Source organism: Mandrillus leucophaeus, unplaced genomic scaffold (assembly GCF_000951045.1).
Source record: "Mandrillus leucophaeus isolate KB7577 unplaced genomic scaffold, Mleu.le_1.0 Scaffold1541, whole genome shotgun sequence".
Classification (NCBI taxonomy): Eukaryota; Metazoa; Chordata; class Mammalia; order Primates; family Cercopithecidae; genus Mandrillus; species Mandrillus leucophaeus.
The window spans coordinates 284153-304395 of NW_012101523.1; the positions used below are offsets into that span (position 1 = coordinate 284153).

General features: G+C 39.8%; 1 protein-coding gene across 1 annotated transcript in view; it reads left to right on the plus strand.

Moving 5' to 3' along the window:
- Positions 1-16709, plus strand: part of ADAMTSL3 (ADAMTS-like 3) — a 289568-nt gene extending 272859 nt beyond the window's left edge. Inside the window, exons 25-28 of the mRNA XM_011975396.1 lie at positions 2376-2574; positions 8266-8363; positions 13664-13878; positions 14587-16709. Coding sequence (XP_011830786.1) covers positions 2376-2574; positions 8266-8363; positions 13664-13878; positions 14587-14693 — 619 coding nt within the window. The 3' untranslated portion in view covers positions 14694-16709. The remainder of the gene's footprint in view (positions 1-2375; positions 2575-8265; positions 8364-13663; positions 13879-14586) is intronic.
- The last annotated feature ends 3534 nt before the right edge of the window (positions 16710-20243 follow it).

Here is a 20243-nt window from a genome sequence, read left to right on the forward strand (position 1 = left end):
TCCCTTAGATGTGCTATTCTGTTTCCTGACTCAGAGCCTTTGTGCATACTGCTCCCTCTGCCTAGGACACTGTCCCCTCTCTCTTCACTTAATCATTTCTGTTCATCTATATACACCTCAATACATGTTCAGGGAAACCATCCCTAAGCTTAGCCCTCCAAAGTAAATCAGCCTTATGCTATATGATTTTTATACTTCCTTATCATTCTTCATAATTCTTACCACAGTTGTCTGACTTGCTCTCCCACTAGACCGTAAATTCTATGGGGAGTAAATCCACAGATGTTTTGCTCAACAATTTATTCCTAGCACTTGGCATAATGTCTGCTCATCATATATTCCCTGTAAATATCGATGAAATCAATCAATGAATGATTACAACACAGACCCTAGCAGATAGTTGACCAAATAGTACCAAAATCCACAGTAAAAAAAAAAAAATTAACAAACAAAGAAGCATTTTTTAAGTACAAACCAGTGAGGTAGATACTATCATTTTACTGAGAGAAACTGGAGGAATGTTTAATATTATACAGCTCACTACCCTTGGGCAGATATCCACACTAGATCCAGTCACCTGTGCCTTGGAGGAGACTGGGAGGCAGGGTCACAGTGTAAAGCAAAATGGGTGCCTTGGGACATATTCTTAGGAGGGCTATCAATATTGCAGCACCCTAACTGATAGGTCTTCCAGTACTCTTTGTAATTCTCAAAAGGAAGATCTCATGCTAAGGTCATCCCTCAGAAAGCAGCAAACTCATGCTTCAGTAACTTGGAGTAACCTGATTGAGAAAGCTGTTTTATGGCATTTCTTGATTTTCAAAACATGGAGAGAATCCACATTGGGAAGTTTGTCAGCAGTCTTGTTTCTCAAATATTCTAAAGTCTTTGCACACTCCTAGAATAAACAGTTGCACACTTTCATACCTAGAAGAGACCATAGAGATCATCTAATCCCAGATCCCTCTACAGCAAGGCTCCTCAACATTTCCGTGCCATGCCTCCCTCTGGTGGTGTGGAGAAGCCTGTGGATACCCTCCTCAGCCTCCCAAAATGCTGGGATTACAGGCGTGAGCCACCATGCCCGGCGATATATCAGATCTTTAAAAATATTTCAGTGGCCGGGCGCGGTGGCTCACGCCTGTAATCTCAGCACTTTGGGAGGCCGAGGCAGGCAGATCACGAGGTCAGGAAATCGAGACCATACTGGCTAACACCGTCTCTACTAAAAATACAAAAAAAAAAAAATCAGCCAGGCGAGGTGGCGGGTGCCTGTAGTCCCAGCTACTCGGGAGGCTGAGGCAGGAGAATGGCGTAAACCCAGGAGGCAGAGGTTGCAGTGAGCCAAGATCGCATCACTGCACTCCAGCCTGGGCGACAGAGCGAGACTCCATCTCAAACAAACAAACAAAAAAGATCTGATATAGCTTTGCTTCTCTATTAACACAAAAAATAACAAGATATAGTTGTGCTTTAATTTTAATATGATGGTGAGTATAAATTATATTTTGAGATACCTATCATAATTGTAATGTGTAAATATCTATTATTTCTAATGGTAACAAAATCACAGGTACTATTAATGCTACTGTACTTGTGGCCTATGTTTCTATAATTGAAGGAAATATTAAATTTCAATTAGAGTTTAGTGGCAATAAAATGTATTTCTTTTTCCATCCAAGTATGTGGTTTCCTTGGATAACCATGGACATCAGGTTAGAAACCCCTGCTCTGCAGTCTCCCAACAACATCTTTGTCCCAACAGACAAAGCACTCAATATCTCAGAGGTGTCCAGCTCCAAGTTCAGTCTCCTATAATCATTAAAGCATGAACTTTAGAGTCAGATAAATCTAGAATTCAATCCCAGCTGTGCTGGCAGGTTAGTCATGTGGTTGTAGCTAAGTTATTCAATTCAGTGGACATCAGTTTCTTTTCTACAAGAATGAGAATAACATGAGAATTATACAAGCTACCATGTAAGTATCTTGCAGGGTGAACAACACTTAGATGCTGGAAATATTTTTTCTTCATTTTAGTTTCAGTGAATTGAACTCCACATTTTTGAAATTTCCTCCTAAATTTGCCCCAGCTTTACAACCTCTAGGGCCACACAAGTAACAGCTCTTCATAAACCTGAAGACAGCTGTACCCCATTCCTATAGTAGTCATCTCTATGTGATGACACTGTTGCACCCGAGTTAAAGAAGGTCTGAGAAAAAGGCTGGGAGTCATCTATGCTGCTTCCCATTCCCATACAGACATGTGACAGCCTAAGACAGCCATGGTGCTGGGATCAGCTTTTTCCTTTGATGAGACACCCCTCTAAGGTCTGGCATACCAGTCCTTACTAAAGTCCTGTAGTTTTTATTCCTAGGTGGTTCACAAGCATGTGGTCACAGTGCTCTGTGTCTTGCGGTGAAGGATACCACAGTCGGCAGGTGATGTGCAAGCAGACAAAAGCCAATGGAACTGTGCAGGTGGTGTCTCCAAGAGCGTGTGCCCCTAAAGACAGGCCTCTGGGAAGAAAACCATGTTTTGGTCATCCGTGTGTTCAGTGGGAACCAGGGAACCAGGTAAAGCTAACACATCTAGTATGTGGACAGCACTATCTGGAATAATCACCTTGTTTCCAATAAACTACTTTTGGGGCAGGGGGGCAGGAATCTGATCGGTCTCTGAAATAAATGCATGTCTTTGACCTCAAGGTTTACATTTAGAAATCATAGTATCTCTGTCTTCCAGTACAAAAGTGAACCAAGTTTGGGTTCTTTGAATGCAATGATGCCATAACAGAAGCTCCAAGGTGTAGACCAGTTTAGGGCAGTAAGAATAAAAGCAGCCTTCAGGAAAATGAGAAAGGGAACATTAGTGGGATCTACACAAAAGTCTCAGAATCTTCGTCCCAAATGCCACCTTTAATAATGTTATAATAAAAATACTTAGGAAAATGTTTAATGTGTAGGAATCCATAAATAAAAATGTAACACATTATTGAAACACATAAAAGTTGAACAAATAAAAAACTTATTATACTCCTGAATGGAAAATCTCAGTACTATGAAGACGTCGATTTCTTTAAATGAATTTATGCATGTAATACAATTCCAATTAACAAAGCAGTAGAACTTTTTTTGTGGAATTAAAGAGAATTCTGACATTCACATGGAAGATAATATGACAATAAAGACAATAAATTTTTATTTTAAAAAAGTTTTGGAGGTATAGAGAGACTTTCCTCATCCTATGTCAGAGCATGATGCAAAACTGTCATAAGTAAAATAGTACAGCATAAGTGCAGAAGAGACACAGTTTATATTGTATAATCAGAGCACAGAAACGGACCAGCTTGACTTTAACATTTAAAGGCAGTTAATCATAGGAGAAAACATTGTTTTAAAAATAGAAGATATAAAACTACAAAATATTTTTCAAAGAAACTAAAGAAGATCTAAATAAATGGAATGCTGTAAGACTTATTATTACTAGTAACACAATGCTCCTGAAATTTATCTACAAATTCAATGTGATTTCTATCAAAATTTCATCTGGTTTCTTCACAGAAGTTGACAAACTGATCCTAAAATTCATGTGGAAATAGAAGAGACTGAATAACCAAAACAAATTTGAAAAGGAACAAAGTTGCAGGAATCAGACTTCCTGATTTGAAAACTTACCAAAAAGCTACAGTAATCAAGATAGTATGGTACTGACATAGGATGGACATATAGATCAATGAAATTGAGTCCAGAGATAAACTCATATATATATATATGTTTATATCAATATGTGTGTGTGTGTGTGTATATATATATAAAAATTGATTTTCTGTAAGGTTGAGAAACCATTCAATGGGGGAAGAATAGTCTTTTAAACAAGAATGCAGAACAACTTCCAAAAAAGGAAGTTGGACCCTTTACACCACATACAAAAAAATAACTTAAAATGAATCAGAGAGCTAAATTTAAGAGCTCAAACTATGAAACTATTGGAAGAAAACATAGGTATAAATTTTCATGGCTTGGATTAGGAAATGGCTTCTTAGATATAACAACAAAAGCATAAGCAAAAAAAACAAAAATAGGTAAATTGGATTGCATCAAAATTAAAAACTTTTGTGCTGCAAAGGACACCATCAAGAAAGTAAACAGACAACCCATAGAATGGGAGAAAATGATTAAAAACTGTATATCAAAAAGGAGCTTATCTCTAAAATATGTAAAGAATACTTACAACTCAATAATAAAAACACAAACTATCAGCAAGATATACAAATGGCCAATAAGGACACGAAGAGATGCTTTACATTAGTCATTAAAAAATGCAAATCAAAACCACAATAAGATACAATTTTAGGCTCACTGGGATGGCATTAGTCAAAAAGCGATAGTGACAAATGTCAGTGAGGACGTGGAGAAATTGGAAGCTTCATGCTGCTGATGGGAATGTAAAATGGTACAGACACTTTGGAAAACACCCTGGCAGTTCCTCAAAATGTTAGATTAGATCTACTATGTGACCCAGAAATTCCACCCCTACATATGTATCCAAAAGAAATGAAACATTCAGGATCTATATCCTAGGGCAAAAAAATACAAATAAGAAATGGAACATATGTCCACACAAAAACTTGTACATGAATATTTGTTGAAGAATTAATAATAACCACAATGTCATTAAGTGGAAACAACCCAAATAACATTACCCCATAACAATAAAAAAAAAGGAAACAATTGGTGAGGTGATAAGCTGTGGTACGCTTGCACAATTGAATATTTGACTATCAAAAGGAATGAAGTACTGATATATGCTACAATAGGGCTAAACCTTGAAAACATTATGGTAATTGAAGGAAGACAGATGCAAAGGACCACTCTGCATGGTACCATTTATACAAAGTGTCCAGAACAGGGAAACTTTCTAGAGACAAAAAGTAGACTAATGGTTGCTGAGGCCTGGGAAAAGAGGCAATCAGAGGAATTAGGAGTGACTGTTAAAGGTATGGAGTTTCTTTTGGGGATGATGATCATATTCTGAAACTGATTATGGTGAAGGTTATACAACTGTAAATTCCATTAACATTCGCTGGCAAATTGTATGGTTTGTAAATTGTATCTCAATAAAGTCTCAATAAAGTGGTTAGCCAAAAAAAGAAAAAAAGGCAGTATAAGAGAAATTGGCTTGCTAATGTAAGAAAAATAAGTAAAATCAGAGCATAGACTCAGAACATACACCAAAATGAATTCTAACTTGATTAAAGAGCTAAGTGTATAAGTAAGTAAATGCAAGTTCTGAGCACAGACTCAGAACATACACCAAAATAAATTCTAACTTGAATAAAGAGCTAAGTGTATAAGTAAGTAAATGCAAGTAGAACTATCATGACAGGAAAGACCTTTTTAAGCATAAAAGAAATTATAAGGACAAATTAATAGGTATTATTGTAAATAAGTAAAAATTGTAAGAACTGAATGTCAAAATTTTAATTTTTTCCTGTAATTGAACTCGCCTTAGCACACAAGTCATTTTTGCTCACAGTAGAAAAACCCAAACTTGGCAGACATTTATGGTTTTAAGCATAGTCATTTCCAGACTTAAGCCCAATTGATTCAAGATTTGCCCTGTCCTTTTTTCCTTCTCCCCAGAGGTGGTCTAAGTTTTGTGGGAGAAAGGAGGGTGATATGGTTAGGCTTTGTGTCCCCACCCAGATCTCATCTTGAATTATAATCCCCATAATCCTCAAAATCCCCACATGTCAAGGGAGACACCAGGTGGAGGTAACTGAATCATGAGGGTAGTTTCCCCATGCTGTTCTCATGATAGTGAGTGAGTTCTCACAAGATCTGATGATTTTATAAGGGGCTTTTTCCCCTTTGGCTCTTCTCCTTCCTGATGCCTTGTGAAGACAGTTCCTTGCTTCCTTTTTGCCTTCCATCATGATTTTAAGTTTCCTGAGACCTCAGCCACGCAGAAATGTGAGTCAATTAAACCTCTTTCCTTTGTAAATTACCCAGTCTCAAGTATTTCTTTATAGAAGTGTAAAAATGGACTAATGTAGTAAATTGGTACAGCAGAGAGAGGAGTGCTGCTATAAAGATACCCAAAAATGTGGAAGTGATTTTGGAACAGGATAACAGGCACAGATTGGAACAGTTTGGAGGGCTCAGAAGAAGACAGGAAGATTTGGGAAAGTTTGGAACTTCCTAGAGACCTGTTGAAGGGTTTTGACCAAAATGCTGATAGTGATATGGACAATGAAGTCCAGGCTGAGGTGGTCTCAGGTGGAGATGAGGAACTTCTTGGGAACTAGAGCAAAGGTGACTCTTGCTATGCTTTAGCAAAGAGACTGGAGGCATTTTGCCCCGTCCTAGAGATCTGTGGAATGTTGAACTTGAGAGAGATAATTTAGGGTATCTGGTGAAGAAATTTCTAAGCAGCAAAGCATTCAAGATGTGACTTGGATGCTCTTAAGAGCATTCAGTTTTATGCATTCACAAAGAGATAATTTGGAATTGGAATTTATGTTTGAAAGGGAAGCAGAGCCTAAAAGTTTGGAAAATTTGCAGCCTGATGGATGTGATGGAAAATAAAAATGCATTTTCTGAGGAGAAATTCAAGCTGGCTGCAGAAATTTGCATAAGGAATGAGGAGCAAAATGTTCATTGCCAAGACAATGGGGAAAATGTCTCCAGGGCACATCAGTGGTCTTCACAGCAGCCCCTCCCATCACAGACTCTGAGGCATAGGAAAAAAAGGTAGTTTGCCCAGGGCTTTGCTGCTTTGTGTAGTCTGAGGACTTGGTGTCCTGTGTCTTAGCCATTACTAAAGGAGCCAACATACAACTCAGGCCATTGCTTCAGAGGGTGCAAGCCCCAACCCTTGGCAGCTTAACATGGTGTTGGGCCTGCAGGTGCACAGAAGTCAAGAATTGAGGTTTGAGAACCTCTGCCTAGATTTCAGAGGAATGCATGGAAAAGCCTAGATGTCCAGACAGAAGTTTGTTGCAGGGGTAGAGCCCTCATAAAGAACCTCTGTTAGAGCAGTGCAGAAGGGAAATGTGGGGTTGGAGCCTCCACACAGAGTCCCCTCTGGGGCATTGCCTAGTGAGAAGAGGACCCCCATCCTCTCGACCCCAGAATGGTAGATCCACCGACAGCTTGCTCTGTGTACCTGGAAAAACCACAGTCACTTAACACCAGCCCATGAAAGCAGCCGGGAGTGAGGACTGTACCTTGCAAAGCCACAGAGGAGAAGCTGCCTAAGGCCATGGGAGCCCACCTCTTGCATCAGCATGAAGGAAGACATGGGGTCATGTCTGGATGTGAGACATGGGGTCAAAGGAGATCATATTGGAACTTTAAGATTTGACTGTCCCATTGGATTTTGGCCTTGTATGGGGCCTATAGTCCCATATTTTAGCCATCGTCTCCCATTTGGAATGGGTGTATTTACCCACTGTCTGTACTTCCATTGTATCTAGGAGGTAACTAACTTACTTTTGATGTTACAGGCTCATAGGCAGAAGAGACTTGCGTTGTTTCAGATGAGACTTTGGACTTGGACTTTTGGGTTAATGCTGGAATGAATTAAGACTTTGGGGGACTGTTGGGAAGGCATGAATGGTTTTGAAATGTGAAAGGGACATGAGATTTGGGAGGGGCCATGGGCAGAATGATATGGTTAGGCTTTTTGTCCTCACCCAAATCTCATCTTGAATTTTAATCCCCACAATCCCCACATGTCAAGGGAGAGACCAGGTGGAGGCAGTTGGATCATGGCGACAGTTTCCCTCATGATATTCTCATGACAGTGAGTGAATTCTCACAAGATCTGATTGTTTTATAAAGGGGTTCTTCTCCCTTCATTTGGCACTTCTCCTTGCCGCTTGTGAAGAAGGTGTCTTGCTTCCCCTTCACCTTCTGATGTGATTATAAGTTTTCTGAGGCCTCCCCAGCCATGCTGAACTGTGAGTCAATTAAACTTCTTTTCTTTGTAAATTACCCAGTCTTGGGTATGTCTTTATAGCAGTGTGAAAAGGGACTAATACAGAGGAGAAGGGAAACTTAGGCAGTATCTTCCTGACTCTGAAAAAGAGGTGTGTGGTCCACAGAGCTGTACCCTAATCTTCTTTAACTACCCCCCGGGGACAGTTGGTTACATTTCCCTTGTAACAGGTCTTCAACTATCCTGCCTCAGTACATGATCTTAGTATACACAGCATGCGTGAGCTTGCAGGGTTTACACTGCATTGTGCTTTTTTGTTCCAGTGTCCTGGACGTTGCATGGGCCATGCCGTGAGGATGCAGCAGCATCACACAGCTTGTCAACACAACGGCTCTGACTCCAACTGTGATGACAGAAGGAGGTAGGGGCCCCACCCCAAAGCAGCACACATTCTCTCCTGACTCAGGACAATGATTATAACTGCCTGAAAACAGAATCCTTTTTAGTTTCTACCAACTCTCATAATTGACAGTTTTCTATTGTGATTTATTTAGTGTCATCTTCAATAGTATATATTATACTGAAATACTAGTTAATGTGCACTATCTATAATTACAAATTATTTGGATTTTAAACATAAAGGGATACCACTCTGTGTGGTAAAAGGGGAAAAAGGATATCATTGAGAAAAAGCAGATACTTCTCCCTCTACATAGCAAGTTAATCAAGCCTAATAATATTCCATTTAGGCTTACAGATTGAATGTTCTTAATGCTTTTAATGAACTGCCTTATTTCTCTGTTTAGAAAATGTTTTTATTAGAATATTGTCACAGTGGTTAGCAGATAGTTAAGTAAACTTTAATCTTGTTGAGGAGGTTAAATAAGAATAGAGTTTGCTTCTCTCCTTTTATAAAAGTCTGAGCTGGTAGATGGTTTAGGGATAGAAGAGCTTTGTTCATGAGGTCATCCAGAGATCCAGATGCCCTCCATCTGGCAGCTCTACCATCCCAGAGAACAGCATGCCAGCCAGCAGAAAGTGGGGAGAGAGCCTACAAGGCACACTAATCAGGGGCTTGGGAGTTCTATTATATCACTCGCTTATTGTGTGACCCTAGACTGCCTAGCCACCTAATCTGCAAAGTGGGGTATTATCATCCATATGAACTTATGGTTAGAAAGTTTTAATGATTTAGCTTGTGTGAAGCACCGAGGCAGCCTTGGTCATGGAAGATGCTCAATATCTAGCTATTTCTTCCTCTTCCATGTCTTGAGTCTTGCTGGAGAAAATGAGATGACCTTGACAATTGGCTGGGTTACCATTTTGAGCCTTCAGTAAGGTTTGGCAATGTAGAGTCAGTTGCATTTCCTATTCCCCACAAAGTGATATCAAGCCAAAACCATTCTCCTCAAATGGAAAATGTTTGGAACGGCTGCTCTCATTCTCAACAACCTAGTTTTCTAATTTGCTGAAAAGATAGAGACCACACACAGACTGAGATGCATCATCCCAGATACTTTACTTTGCATTCACAAAGATATAACACAAATACATACATGGGTCACATATGTATTTTTCTGAAACTTGCTTTTTCTACCTAAGAATATATTATAGATTACTCCCATCAAGTAAAGATTAACTTTATTCTTTTGCATTTTGTACTTAATATTCTATTCTATTCTACTCAATATTCTATCTAAAGTTTGTACTTAATATTCTGTTGCTAGTGGACATTGGATGGTTTCAAACTTTTTGCTATTATAAACAAAGCTGCAGTAAATATCCTGGAGCATATATCTTTGTGCACAAAGGGTAATATTTTTATAGGGCAGATTTTTAGATATGAAATTGAATTGGTAGGAATGCTCATTTTGATACTACCAAATTGCCATCAAAATTTCTATACCAGCAATATGTGAGAGTTGCCCCCTTTTCATCAACATGATATAGGTTTGCAGCCTTTGAAAATTTTTGCCAATCTGATGGATGAAAATTTATCTCATTGTAATTTGTACTTTCCTGATTACTTTTTTTATATGATTTTTTTATTCCTTATATTTTTTTTCTTGAACTCATCTTCATTTTTTCTTTTCTGCCACCATTACCCTTGGCCAAACCACCATCATCTCTCACCTGGTATACAGTCACAGCTGTCCAGATGGTCCACCTTCATCCATCTATGCTACTTTCCAACCCAGTCTCCACAGTACAGCCACAGTGAGTTTTCCCAAATGCAAATCTGATCCTACCACCACCACCAACCATCTCCCTGTTAGATTAAAATTACTTTAGAGGCTTTACTTGCTCTTAGGAAGATTGACCAAATCCTCAATGTGGCCTATAAAATACCACATGTGTGGCTGGACGTGGTGGCTCACATTTGTAATCCCAGTACTTTGGGAGGCTGAGGCAGGCGGATCACGAGGTCAGGAGTTCGAGACGGGCCTGGCCAACATGGTGAAACCCCATTTCTACTAAAAATACAAAATTAGCTGGGCAAGGTTGCACATGCCTGTAATCCCAGCTACTTGGGAGGCCAAAGCAGGAGAATTGCTTGAACCTGGGAGGTGGAGGCTGCAGTGAGCCAAGATGGTGCCACTGTACTCCAGCCTGGGCAACAGAGCAAGACTCTATCTCCAAAAAAAAAAAAGAAAAAAGAAAACCACATGCTCAAGTCCTACTTTTCTTCACAGCCTCATCCATATCTCATGCTGTCTCACTCTTCATGTTCCAGCCACACTGCCCTTCTGTCAGTTCCTTAGATATGTCACATACTTTCCAATCAAAGGTAGCAAAAAATAAGAGGCAGAAAATACAGAAGATAGAGAGTGTAGAAGGAGCTATCAAGAGGCTCAAAATCTGATTAAACTGGGTTTCAGACCAAGAGATATGAAAATGAAATGAAACGGTAGACTTTTTTTAATAATGGAAGAAAAATCCTAGAGCTGGGGGTGAGTCACAGTGGTGGGGAGTCAAGTTACCATTCATTTTCTGTTTTATTTCTGTCTCCTCCAGGATTGGCTGTTCTATTTTTATAACCTGGTGCTTTTCTTTCATACTATTGTATTTTTTCCTCAGATGTCTGGTGGTTTATGGATGAGGGATAAAGTTGGTTAGTATAGAGAGCTGTCGAGGGTTTCCTCTGCAGTGTTTTAGCCCCCTTTTTCCCACAGACCTCTTCTGCTAGATTGGGTTATGACCGTGGGCTCTCTGTAGGTAGGTGAGGTGTTAGATCTCACTTTTGAGTGGGTGGACAGGGAGCAATGGAGACCCCCCATTTGCCATAGTAGGGCCTCAGGAAATGTCAGAGAGTGTTGTAGAGGGAGTAGCATTAGTGGCGTAGGTGGAGGATCAGTGGTGGGCAGGCAGTCTGCTAGTGTTTACTATACAACCCTGTAAAGGTTTTGGGAGCTGTGGCTTCCACTGAAAAGTTGTAGAGGGAATGGGAATTGTCAGGGTAGAGCTAGCCCAGACTTATGGCAAGGTGACAACATGAGGACCTACAGAATGCTGAGGACACAGAAAGTCAGTTTCTCAAAGTGGTGATTTCTAACCTCTGAAATCAGAATCACCTAGGAGATTTCTGTAAAATAAAGATTATTGGGACTCACCTCAGACAGTGAATCAGAACCTTCATGAGATTTCCTGGCCATCTACATCATTTTAAAGCTGTTTGCTTCTGCCTGCTTCTAATAATCAGGCAGGCTTGGGATCTACTGCCCTCAGAATCAGCAATTCCATCTGGCTGATGGTGAAAGGAGTTACCTGAGGCAGAAGTGGAGCCAGACTGAATAGAAGTGAGAAATTGAAAAAAGCTAGTAGAAACAGGATTCCTTTATGATTTCTCACTCATGCTTCACATAGAAAAACACATGAACTCCAGTTATATGCATAGTGTGGATGCCCATACTGCATTCACCTGGCTCAGGTGTCCCTGTCCTGAGTCCTGTCCCTGGCCAGGAGGAAGTTATGCCCTCTACTGGACAGACCTTGCTTTTTATTTATTATTATTTTTTTCTACTGTATACGTAGTGACCAGCCTCTGAGCTTTCCTGGGCTTCAGCTTCTGTGTTGGTCCATAGCTCCATGTGCCCCTCTCATTCTTTGTATTTAGAAAGCTCAGTAGTCCTGTCTGACTTCCCACTGGCCCTGCCTTTTCATCGAAGCAAAAGGGGCTGTTTTACAATCCTTTGGGCTGGAAACGAAAGTCAACTTGGAATGATTTATGCAAAGAGGGTGAGGGATTTATTAATAAGACAAGACCACCCAAAACTTGTGCACAATAATTTGGTATTCTTTTAAATATATTATTTGAATATTTGTTCAAGCTTCTTAAGTGGAAAGCTGATCTCTGTATAGGGATGGTTGAGGAGTACTCAGTCTCTTCTCTGTTGTTCAAAGTGACTCAGTTTTTGGTCCCTAAGATTCGTACCCACTGGGGAAAACAAAAGCAGCTAACAGGACACCCACCTCTTCCATAAACCATATAAACAGTTTGGCGGGACAGTACTATGTTAAGTAAACCCTTTGATAGCGTCTCCCCCTACTGGCTAATCAAAGGATTGCTTCCAACTACAGGCAGTACTCTCAGAGTTCTGGATATCACAAATTTCTCCATTTTGTTACATTTCATGTAAAACACTCCTTATGGATTTATGTGCCCTGATAAGGAACCTTTAATAGGATAACAAAAATGTCTCATAGAATCCAAAGGGAGAACAGGGAGCATGCAGTCAGACCTCAGGAAGGACTACAACTAAGAAACGGGAAGTCTTTTTTTTTTTTCTCTTCTCTCATCTCTGCAGTTCTGTATGTTTCTGCTTCATTCTTTGCTCCTTATGAAAACTGTTTTTTTCTGTATTTCTGCCTGATGTGGCGGAATATCACCACCTACTACTCCAAGCTTCAGGTTTACATGCCTGGTTCCAGCAACCTCCAAATCCTAAGAGAAATACAGTTCTTCAACCAGCTCAAGTTAGGGCCTCTTCCAGTCATCTTTGGGACTGGGAAGACACTCTCAGGCAGTGCAAATATGTCTTCAGGAGCCCTGCCTTAGGGAACAAGGGCAGATACCCCAAAGTGGGTCCACTAAGTTGACTCTATCTTCTTTAGCAAATGTCTTTTCAAAAATCAGAGGGTATTATCTTTCCATTCTGTTTTAAAAGGCAAGGAAATCAGAGATAGATTCTTCTTCTCATATGCTCTTCGGTAGTTTCTAACTGCAAGTCTTGGTGTGACCTAAATGTAAAAAAGAGTACTTCTTTTAGCAGACTAGATTGCTCACATAGAAAGTCAACACACCACAGTATGTTTTGAGCACTTATAAACGGAAAATTGAAGTCTTGTGAATGAATTTGAGGTGGCTTATTGTAGATCATTATAGTAAATAATTCTTTTCCTTGCCAAAATTGATTTCTTCCATCTAGTCAGGATGTGTGTGCCTTGACTTGGTGTTGGAAGTCAGTGGAAACACATGGTTTGCTTGTCATGCCCTCTTCGTCAGAGCACACCTAAGCAGGTGCGCTCCGCCCCAGGTGGTGGAGAATGTTGTTACTGTCGTTCTAGACTCTCTGGCATAAAAGCAGAGGAATGTCTTGGTCTTAGACTCTCCATCCAACCTTTAATACATAGAATATAGAGTCAGGTAAAAGGCTTGGTCCCAGCAAAAAGTTACACCCTACCTCTCCTATTTTTTGTTTTTCTGTTTTGTTTTCACTTCAGACCCGCCTTAAGAAGGAACTGCACATCAGGGGCCTGTGATGTGTGTTGGCATGCAGGCCCTTGGAAGCCCTGTACAGCAGCCTGTGGCAGGGGCCTCCAGTCTCGGAAAGTTGACTGTATCCACACAAGGAGTTGCAAACCTGTGGCCGAGAGACACTGTGTGCAGAAAAAGAAACCAGTTTCCTGGCGGCACTGTCTTGGGCCTTCCTGTGATAGTACGTACACCTCCCAGGTATCTCCACTGCCCCAGAGGCCTTGATGGCATCAGATCCTGATGACACCATCACTGCACCAGACCCTGCTAGTGATTACCTCATCAGTGTCCCATCTGAGGGGTTATTCAGAATGGATTTGGTAGCTTGGGACATCAGGAGATGAACTCCTCTATGTGGGTACAGCTCCATGTTCTCTAGAGAAAAAACAGTTAGATTAGTAGCATGCCGTCATCATTGCCTTTCTGACAAGCACTGGCAGTCTCTCTGCACACTTCTCTTCTGCCTGGTAGTCTTATGTACTAAGACAAAGATTCCATGGATGGGCTTGGATAGGTATGCCGTTGTCCTGAAATAATATGTAAAAATTAATTGTAGGTTTATTTTTCTAGGGAGCAGGTGCATAGCTTTCATAAGTTTTCCAAGGAGTCCATGACCCTGCAAAAGTTAAGCATTGCTGCTCTGAGCACTCAAAGGAGCAGCATGGGCCAGAGGGACTGGGAGGGCCCAGAGAGCAGTGAGAGGTCACTTGGCTGAGCAGAAAGGGAGTCCAATGCGCTTCTGACTCCCTTGCCAAACAAAGGCCCTAACCCAAAGCTAGTTTCTTCACCTCACTCTGTGATCTCAATTTATGGCTTTTCATAAAGTCAAATAATTTTTAATCAGGTCTCTAATACGCTATATGTTACAGATATTTTTTCTTTTTTGCAGGAGACTGCACAGACACAACTCACTACTGTATGTTTGTAAAACATCTTAATTTGTGTTCTCTAGACCTCTACAAACAAAGGTGCTGCCAGTCATGTCAAGAGGGATAAACCTTTGGAGGGGTCACGATGCTGCTGTGAAGATAAAAGTAGAATACAAAAGCTGTTTTCCCCATGTCGCGGATTCAAAAACATATATTTCTTAAAAGACTAGATTCTATGGATCAAACAGAGGTTGATGCAAAAACACCACTGTTAAGATTAAAGTGAAATTTTCCCATGGTAGTTTTATATTCCAATTTTTTAAAATGATGTATTCAAGGATGAACAAAAATACTATAGCATGCATGCCACTTCTCTTGGGACCTCATCATATCAGTTGAATCAAGAAATCACCAAGATTATGAACGCATCATCATGTGCTGCCTCTTTCCTGTGATTTGTAGACTAGCACAGAGTGGTACATCCTAAAAACCTGGGAAACACAGCAACTGATGACTTCTTCTTCTCTCAAGTTGCAGGTTTTCAGCAGGGTTATAAGGTATTCGCATTTTAGAAGCTCTGGCCAGTAGTTGTTAAGATGTTGGCATTGATGGCATTTTCATAGATCCTTAAGTTTAGTCTGTGAAAAAGAGACCATCTGTCTGGATAGGCTGTCACACTGACTGAGCCAAGGATTCATGGAGGCATGGCATCTTGTCCTTGCTTTTAGAACACCCACGGAAGAAAACACAGAGTAGATATTGCTGCCAGCTGTACAACTACAGAAATCTATCTATGACCAAATGAGGCATCTTGGAAGTCAAAGAAGAGGGGAAGTTAACCTTTTCTACTGATTTGGTAATATATTCAAAGCTTGCTTTCAAGAGCTGTGAATGAAACTTTTTCTAAGCACTATTCTATTGCATACAAACAGAAAACCAAAGCCTTATTAGACCTAATTTATGCATAAAGTAGTATTCCTGAGGATTTTATTTTGGAAAATGTATAAGAAAGTAATCCAAATAAGAAACACGATAGTTGAAAATAATTTTTATAGTAAATAATTGTTTGGGGCTGATTTTTCAGTAAATCCAAAGTGAATTAGGTTAGAAGTTACACTAAGGACTAGGGGTTGGAGCCAGGATTTAGTTTAAGATTTGGGGGAAAGAGTAAGGGTTAGTTTCAGTTTTAGGATTAGAGCTAGAATTGGGTTAGGTGAGAAAGGAAGTTAAGGTTAAGGCTAGAGTTGGCTTTAAGGGTTAGGGTTAGGAACAGGTTGGGTCAGGGTTGGACTGGGTTTGATTGGGGCCAGTGCTGGTGTTAGTGATAGTGTCAGGATGGAGGTTAGGTTTGGAGTAAGTGTTGTTGCTGAAGTGGGTTCAGGCTAGCACTAAATTGAAAATTCTGAAGCTGATTTGGTTATGGGGTCTTCCCCATGTATACTACCAGTTGTGTCTTTAGATGGCACACAAGTCCAAATAAGTGGTCATACTTCTTTATTCAGGGTCTCAGCTGCCTGTACACCTGCTGCCTACATCTTCTTGGCAACAAAGGTACCTGCAGCAGGCTGTACTGGGCCTAGTCCCTGGTCAGTAATAACTGAACAGTGCATTTTGGCTTTGGATGTGTCTGTGGACAAGCTTGCTGAGTTTCTCTACCATATTCTGAGCACACAGTCTCTTTTGTCCTAACTGCAGCCTCACTGACACTGGGATGAGCACTACTGTATGTGGAGGGTTTGGTGATTGGGAATGGATGTGGGACAGTGAGGAGGACACACCAGCCCATGAATTGTTAATCATCAATCACATTTGATTGTTGAAGGTTATTAAATTAAAAGAAAGATCATTTGTAACATACTCTTTGTATATATTTATTATATGAAAGGTGCAATATTTTATTTTGTACAGTATGTAATAAAGACATGGGACATATATTTTTCTTATTAACAAAATTTCTTATTAAATTGCTTCACTTTGTATTTAAAGTTAAAAGTTACTATTTTTCATTTGCTATTGTACTTTCATTGTTGTCATTCAGTTGACATTCCTGTGTACTGTATTTTACTACTGTTTTTATAACATGAGAGTTAATGTTTCTGTTTCATGATCCTTATGTAATTCAGAAATAAATTTACTTTGATTATTCAGTGGCATCCTTATAAATGTAGGCAGCTTATGTGTGCTATTTTTTGGTAGCCTGGGTTCTTGTCATTGTGGCTGCCCCTTTGTCAGTCTAAGAGCAACCCCAGTGGGTTTGATTCCCTGGACTGTCCTTTGGAGTGTGGATTACAAGACTCAGAGCAGATATCACAAAGATTCACTCTAATGCCCTCATTCTACTCATCTGCATAGTGTGAATCATATTTAAAAAAATCTCAAGAGCAGCAGAAGAAAGAAGTCCCAAGCAGACAACCTGAAACAGGTATTGAAGTAAGTGGTAGTTGGAAGAGCAAGAGGTACTAATAGCCTTTTAATTTTTTACAGACTTTTTTTAGAGCAGTTTTAATTTTGCAACAAAATTGATCAGAAGGTACAAAGATTTCCCATATATACCTCATGTCCCAACACATCCCCCATTATCAGCATCCCCCACCAGAATGGTACATTTGTTACAATTGATGAACCTCCATTGACACATCGTCATAGTCCAAAGTCCACAGTTTACAATAGCTGGGATAAATCCCAGTTAGTCATGGTGTATAATTCGTTATATAAATTGTTAGATTCAACTTGCTAATGTTTGTTGAGGATTTTTGCATGTATTTTCATGAGAGATTGGTCTTTTGTGTGTGTGTGTGTGTGTGTGTGACCAAGCCTCCCACTATTGCCCAGGCTGGAATGCAGTTGCACGATCTTGGCTCACTGCAACCTCTGTCTCCTGGGTTCAAGCAATTCTCCTGCCTCAGACTCCTGAGTAGCTGGGATTACAGGCCCACACCACCAAGTCCAGCTAATTTTTGTATTTTTAGTAGAGACGGGGTTTCACCATATTGGTCAGGCTGATCTCAAACTCCTGATCTCACGTGATCTACCCGCCTTGGCCTCCAAAGTGCTGGAATTACAGGCATGAGCCACTGTGCCTGGCCAGTTTTCTTTTCTTGTAATATTTTTGTCTGCGTTTGGTATTAGGGTGATACTGGCCTCATAGAATGAGTTAGGAAATATTAACTCTGTTTCTGTCCTCTGAAAGAGATTGTAGAGAATTGCCATTTCTTTTTTAAATGTTTGGTAGAATTAACCAGTGAACCTGTCTTGGCCTAGTGCTTTCTGGTTTTGAAGATTATCAAGTATTGACTGAATTTATTTAATAGAAATAAGCCTATTTGGATTGTCTGTTTCTTTTTGTGTGAGTTTTGGCAGATTGTTTCTTTGTATGAATTTTGACAGATTGTGTCAAGGAATCGGTCTATTTCTTCTAGGTTATAAAATTATAGGCATAGAGTTCTTCGTGGTATTCCTCTATTATCCTTTTAATCCCCATAGTGTTTGTAGTGATGTCTCCTCTTTCATTTCTCATATTAGTAATTTGTATCCTTTCTGGTTTTTTTTTTTCTTAGTTTTGCTGGAGACTTACTGAGTTTATTGATTTTTTTTTCAAAGAACCAGTGTTTATTTAATTCTATTGATTCCTTGTTTTCACTTTCATTGATTTTGGCTCTAATTATTTCTTTTCTTTGTCTGCCTTTGGATTTTATTTATTTATTTATTTAGGAGACAGATTCTCATTCTCTCACCCAGACTGGAATACAGTGGTATGATCTTGGCTCACTGCAACCTCCTCCTGCCAGGTTCAAGCAATTCTAGTGCCTCCACCTCCCGAGTAGCCAGGACTATGGGTATACACCACCAAGCCGGGCTAACTTTTTGTATTTTTAGTAGAGACAGGGTTTTGCCATGTTGCCCAGGCTAGTCTTGAACTCCTGAGCTCAGGCAATCTGCCCACCTTGGCCTCCCAATTACAGGCATGAACCACTCTGCTTTACTTTGTTTTTTGTTTGTTTGTTTTGTTTTGTTTTGTTTTTGAGATGGAGTCTTGCCCTGTCATCCAGGCTGGAGTGCAGCGGCTTGATCTCAGCTCACTGCAACCTCTGCCTCCCGGGTTCAAGCGATTTTCCTGCCTTAGCCTCCTGAGTAGCTGGGAATACAGGCATGAGCCACCGTGCTTTACTTTGTTTTTTTTTTTTTTTTTTTTAAGATGGCGTCTTGCCCTGTCACCCAGGCAGGAGTGCAACAGCTCAATCTTGGCTCACCGCAACCTGTTCCTCTCGGGTTCAAGCGATTCTCCTGCCTCAGCCTCCTGAGTAACTGGGACTACAGGCATGCACCACCATGCCCGGCTAATTTTTGTATATTTAGTAGAGATGGGGTTTCATCATGTTGGCCAGGCTGCTCTCAAACTCCTGACCTCATGTGATCCACCCTCCTCGGCCTCCCAAACTGCTGGGATTGCAAGTGTGAGCCACGGCACCTGACCTACTTTGGGTTTAATTTGCTCTTCTTTTCTATTTTCTTCAGGTGTAAACTTAGAATACTGATTTAAGATCTTCTTTCCTAATATATGTGTTCAATGCCTTATATTTCCCCATAGCACTGTTTTTACTGTATCCCACAAATTTTGATAAATTGTGTTTCCATTTTCATTTGATTCAAAATATTTTAAAATTTTTCTTGAGAATTTCTGATCCACATATAACTTAGAAATATGTTTAATCTCCACATATTTTGAGATTTTCCATTTACCTTTCTGTTATTGGTTTATAATTTAATTTCACCATGGCCTAAAAGCAGACATTGTATGATTTCTATTCTTTTAAATGTGTTAAAGTGTGTTTCTATTGATCAAACAGATCATTTATTCAAAATAATAATTAGCAATAATATATTTGATTATAAATAAAGAATAAGAACAATAAAAGTTTTCATTTTATCTTCACTTACTCTTATTGCAGTGTTCTTCCTTTCTTGATATACATCCAGGTTACTGACCTGTATCATTTTCCTTCTTTGCAAGAAACTTTTCTTTAACATTTCTTTCAAGGCAGGTTTACTGGCAAATAAATCCCTCAATTTTTGTTTGAGAAAGTCTTTATTTCTCCTTCATTTATGAAGAGTAATTTCACAGAATATAGAATTCTAGGTTGGTGGTGCTTTTTTTCCCCTCTCTCAACACTTTAAATATTTCACTCCATTCTCCTCTTGCTTACACAATTTCTGAGGAGAAGTTGGATGTATTTCTTGACTTCTCCATAGGTAAGATGGTTTTTTTTCCTCTGGGTTCCTTCAGAATTTTCTCTTCATCTTTTGATTTTTTTTTATAGTTTGTAACTTAGGTGGCTACTTGTAGTTTTTCTGTGGGCATTTATCCTGCTTGATGTTTTCTGAGCTTCCTGGATCTGTGGCTTGCTGTCTCACATTGAGAGAAATTCTCAGCCATTATTGTTTCAAATACTTCTCCTGTTTCTTTCTCTTCTGCTTCTGGAATTCCCATGACATGTTACATCTTTTGCAGTTGTCTCACAGTTCTTGTATATACTCTATTTTTTTCTTTTCTTTTTCTTTTTTTTAATTATACTTTAAGTTCCAGGGTACATGTGCATAACGTGCAGGTTTGTTACATATGTATACTTGTGCCGTGTTGGTGTGCTGCACCCATCAACTTGTCAGCACCCATTAACTC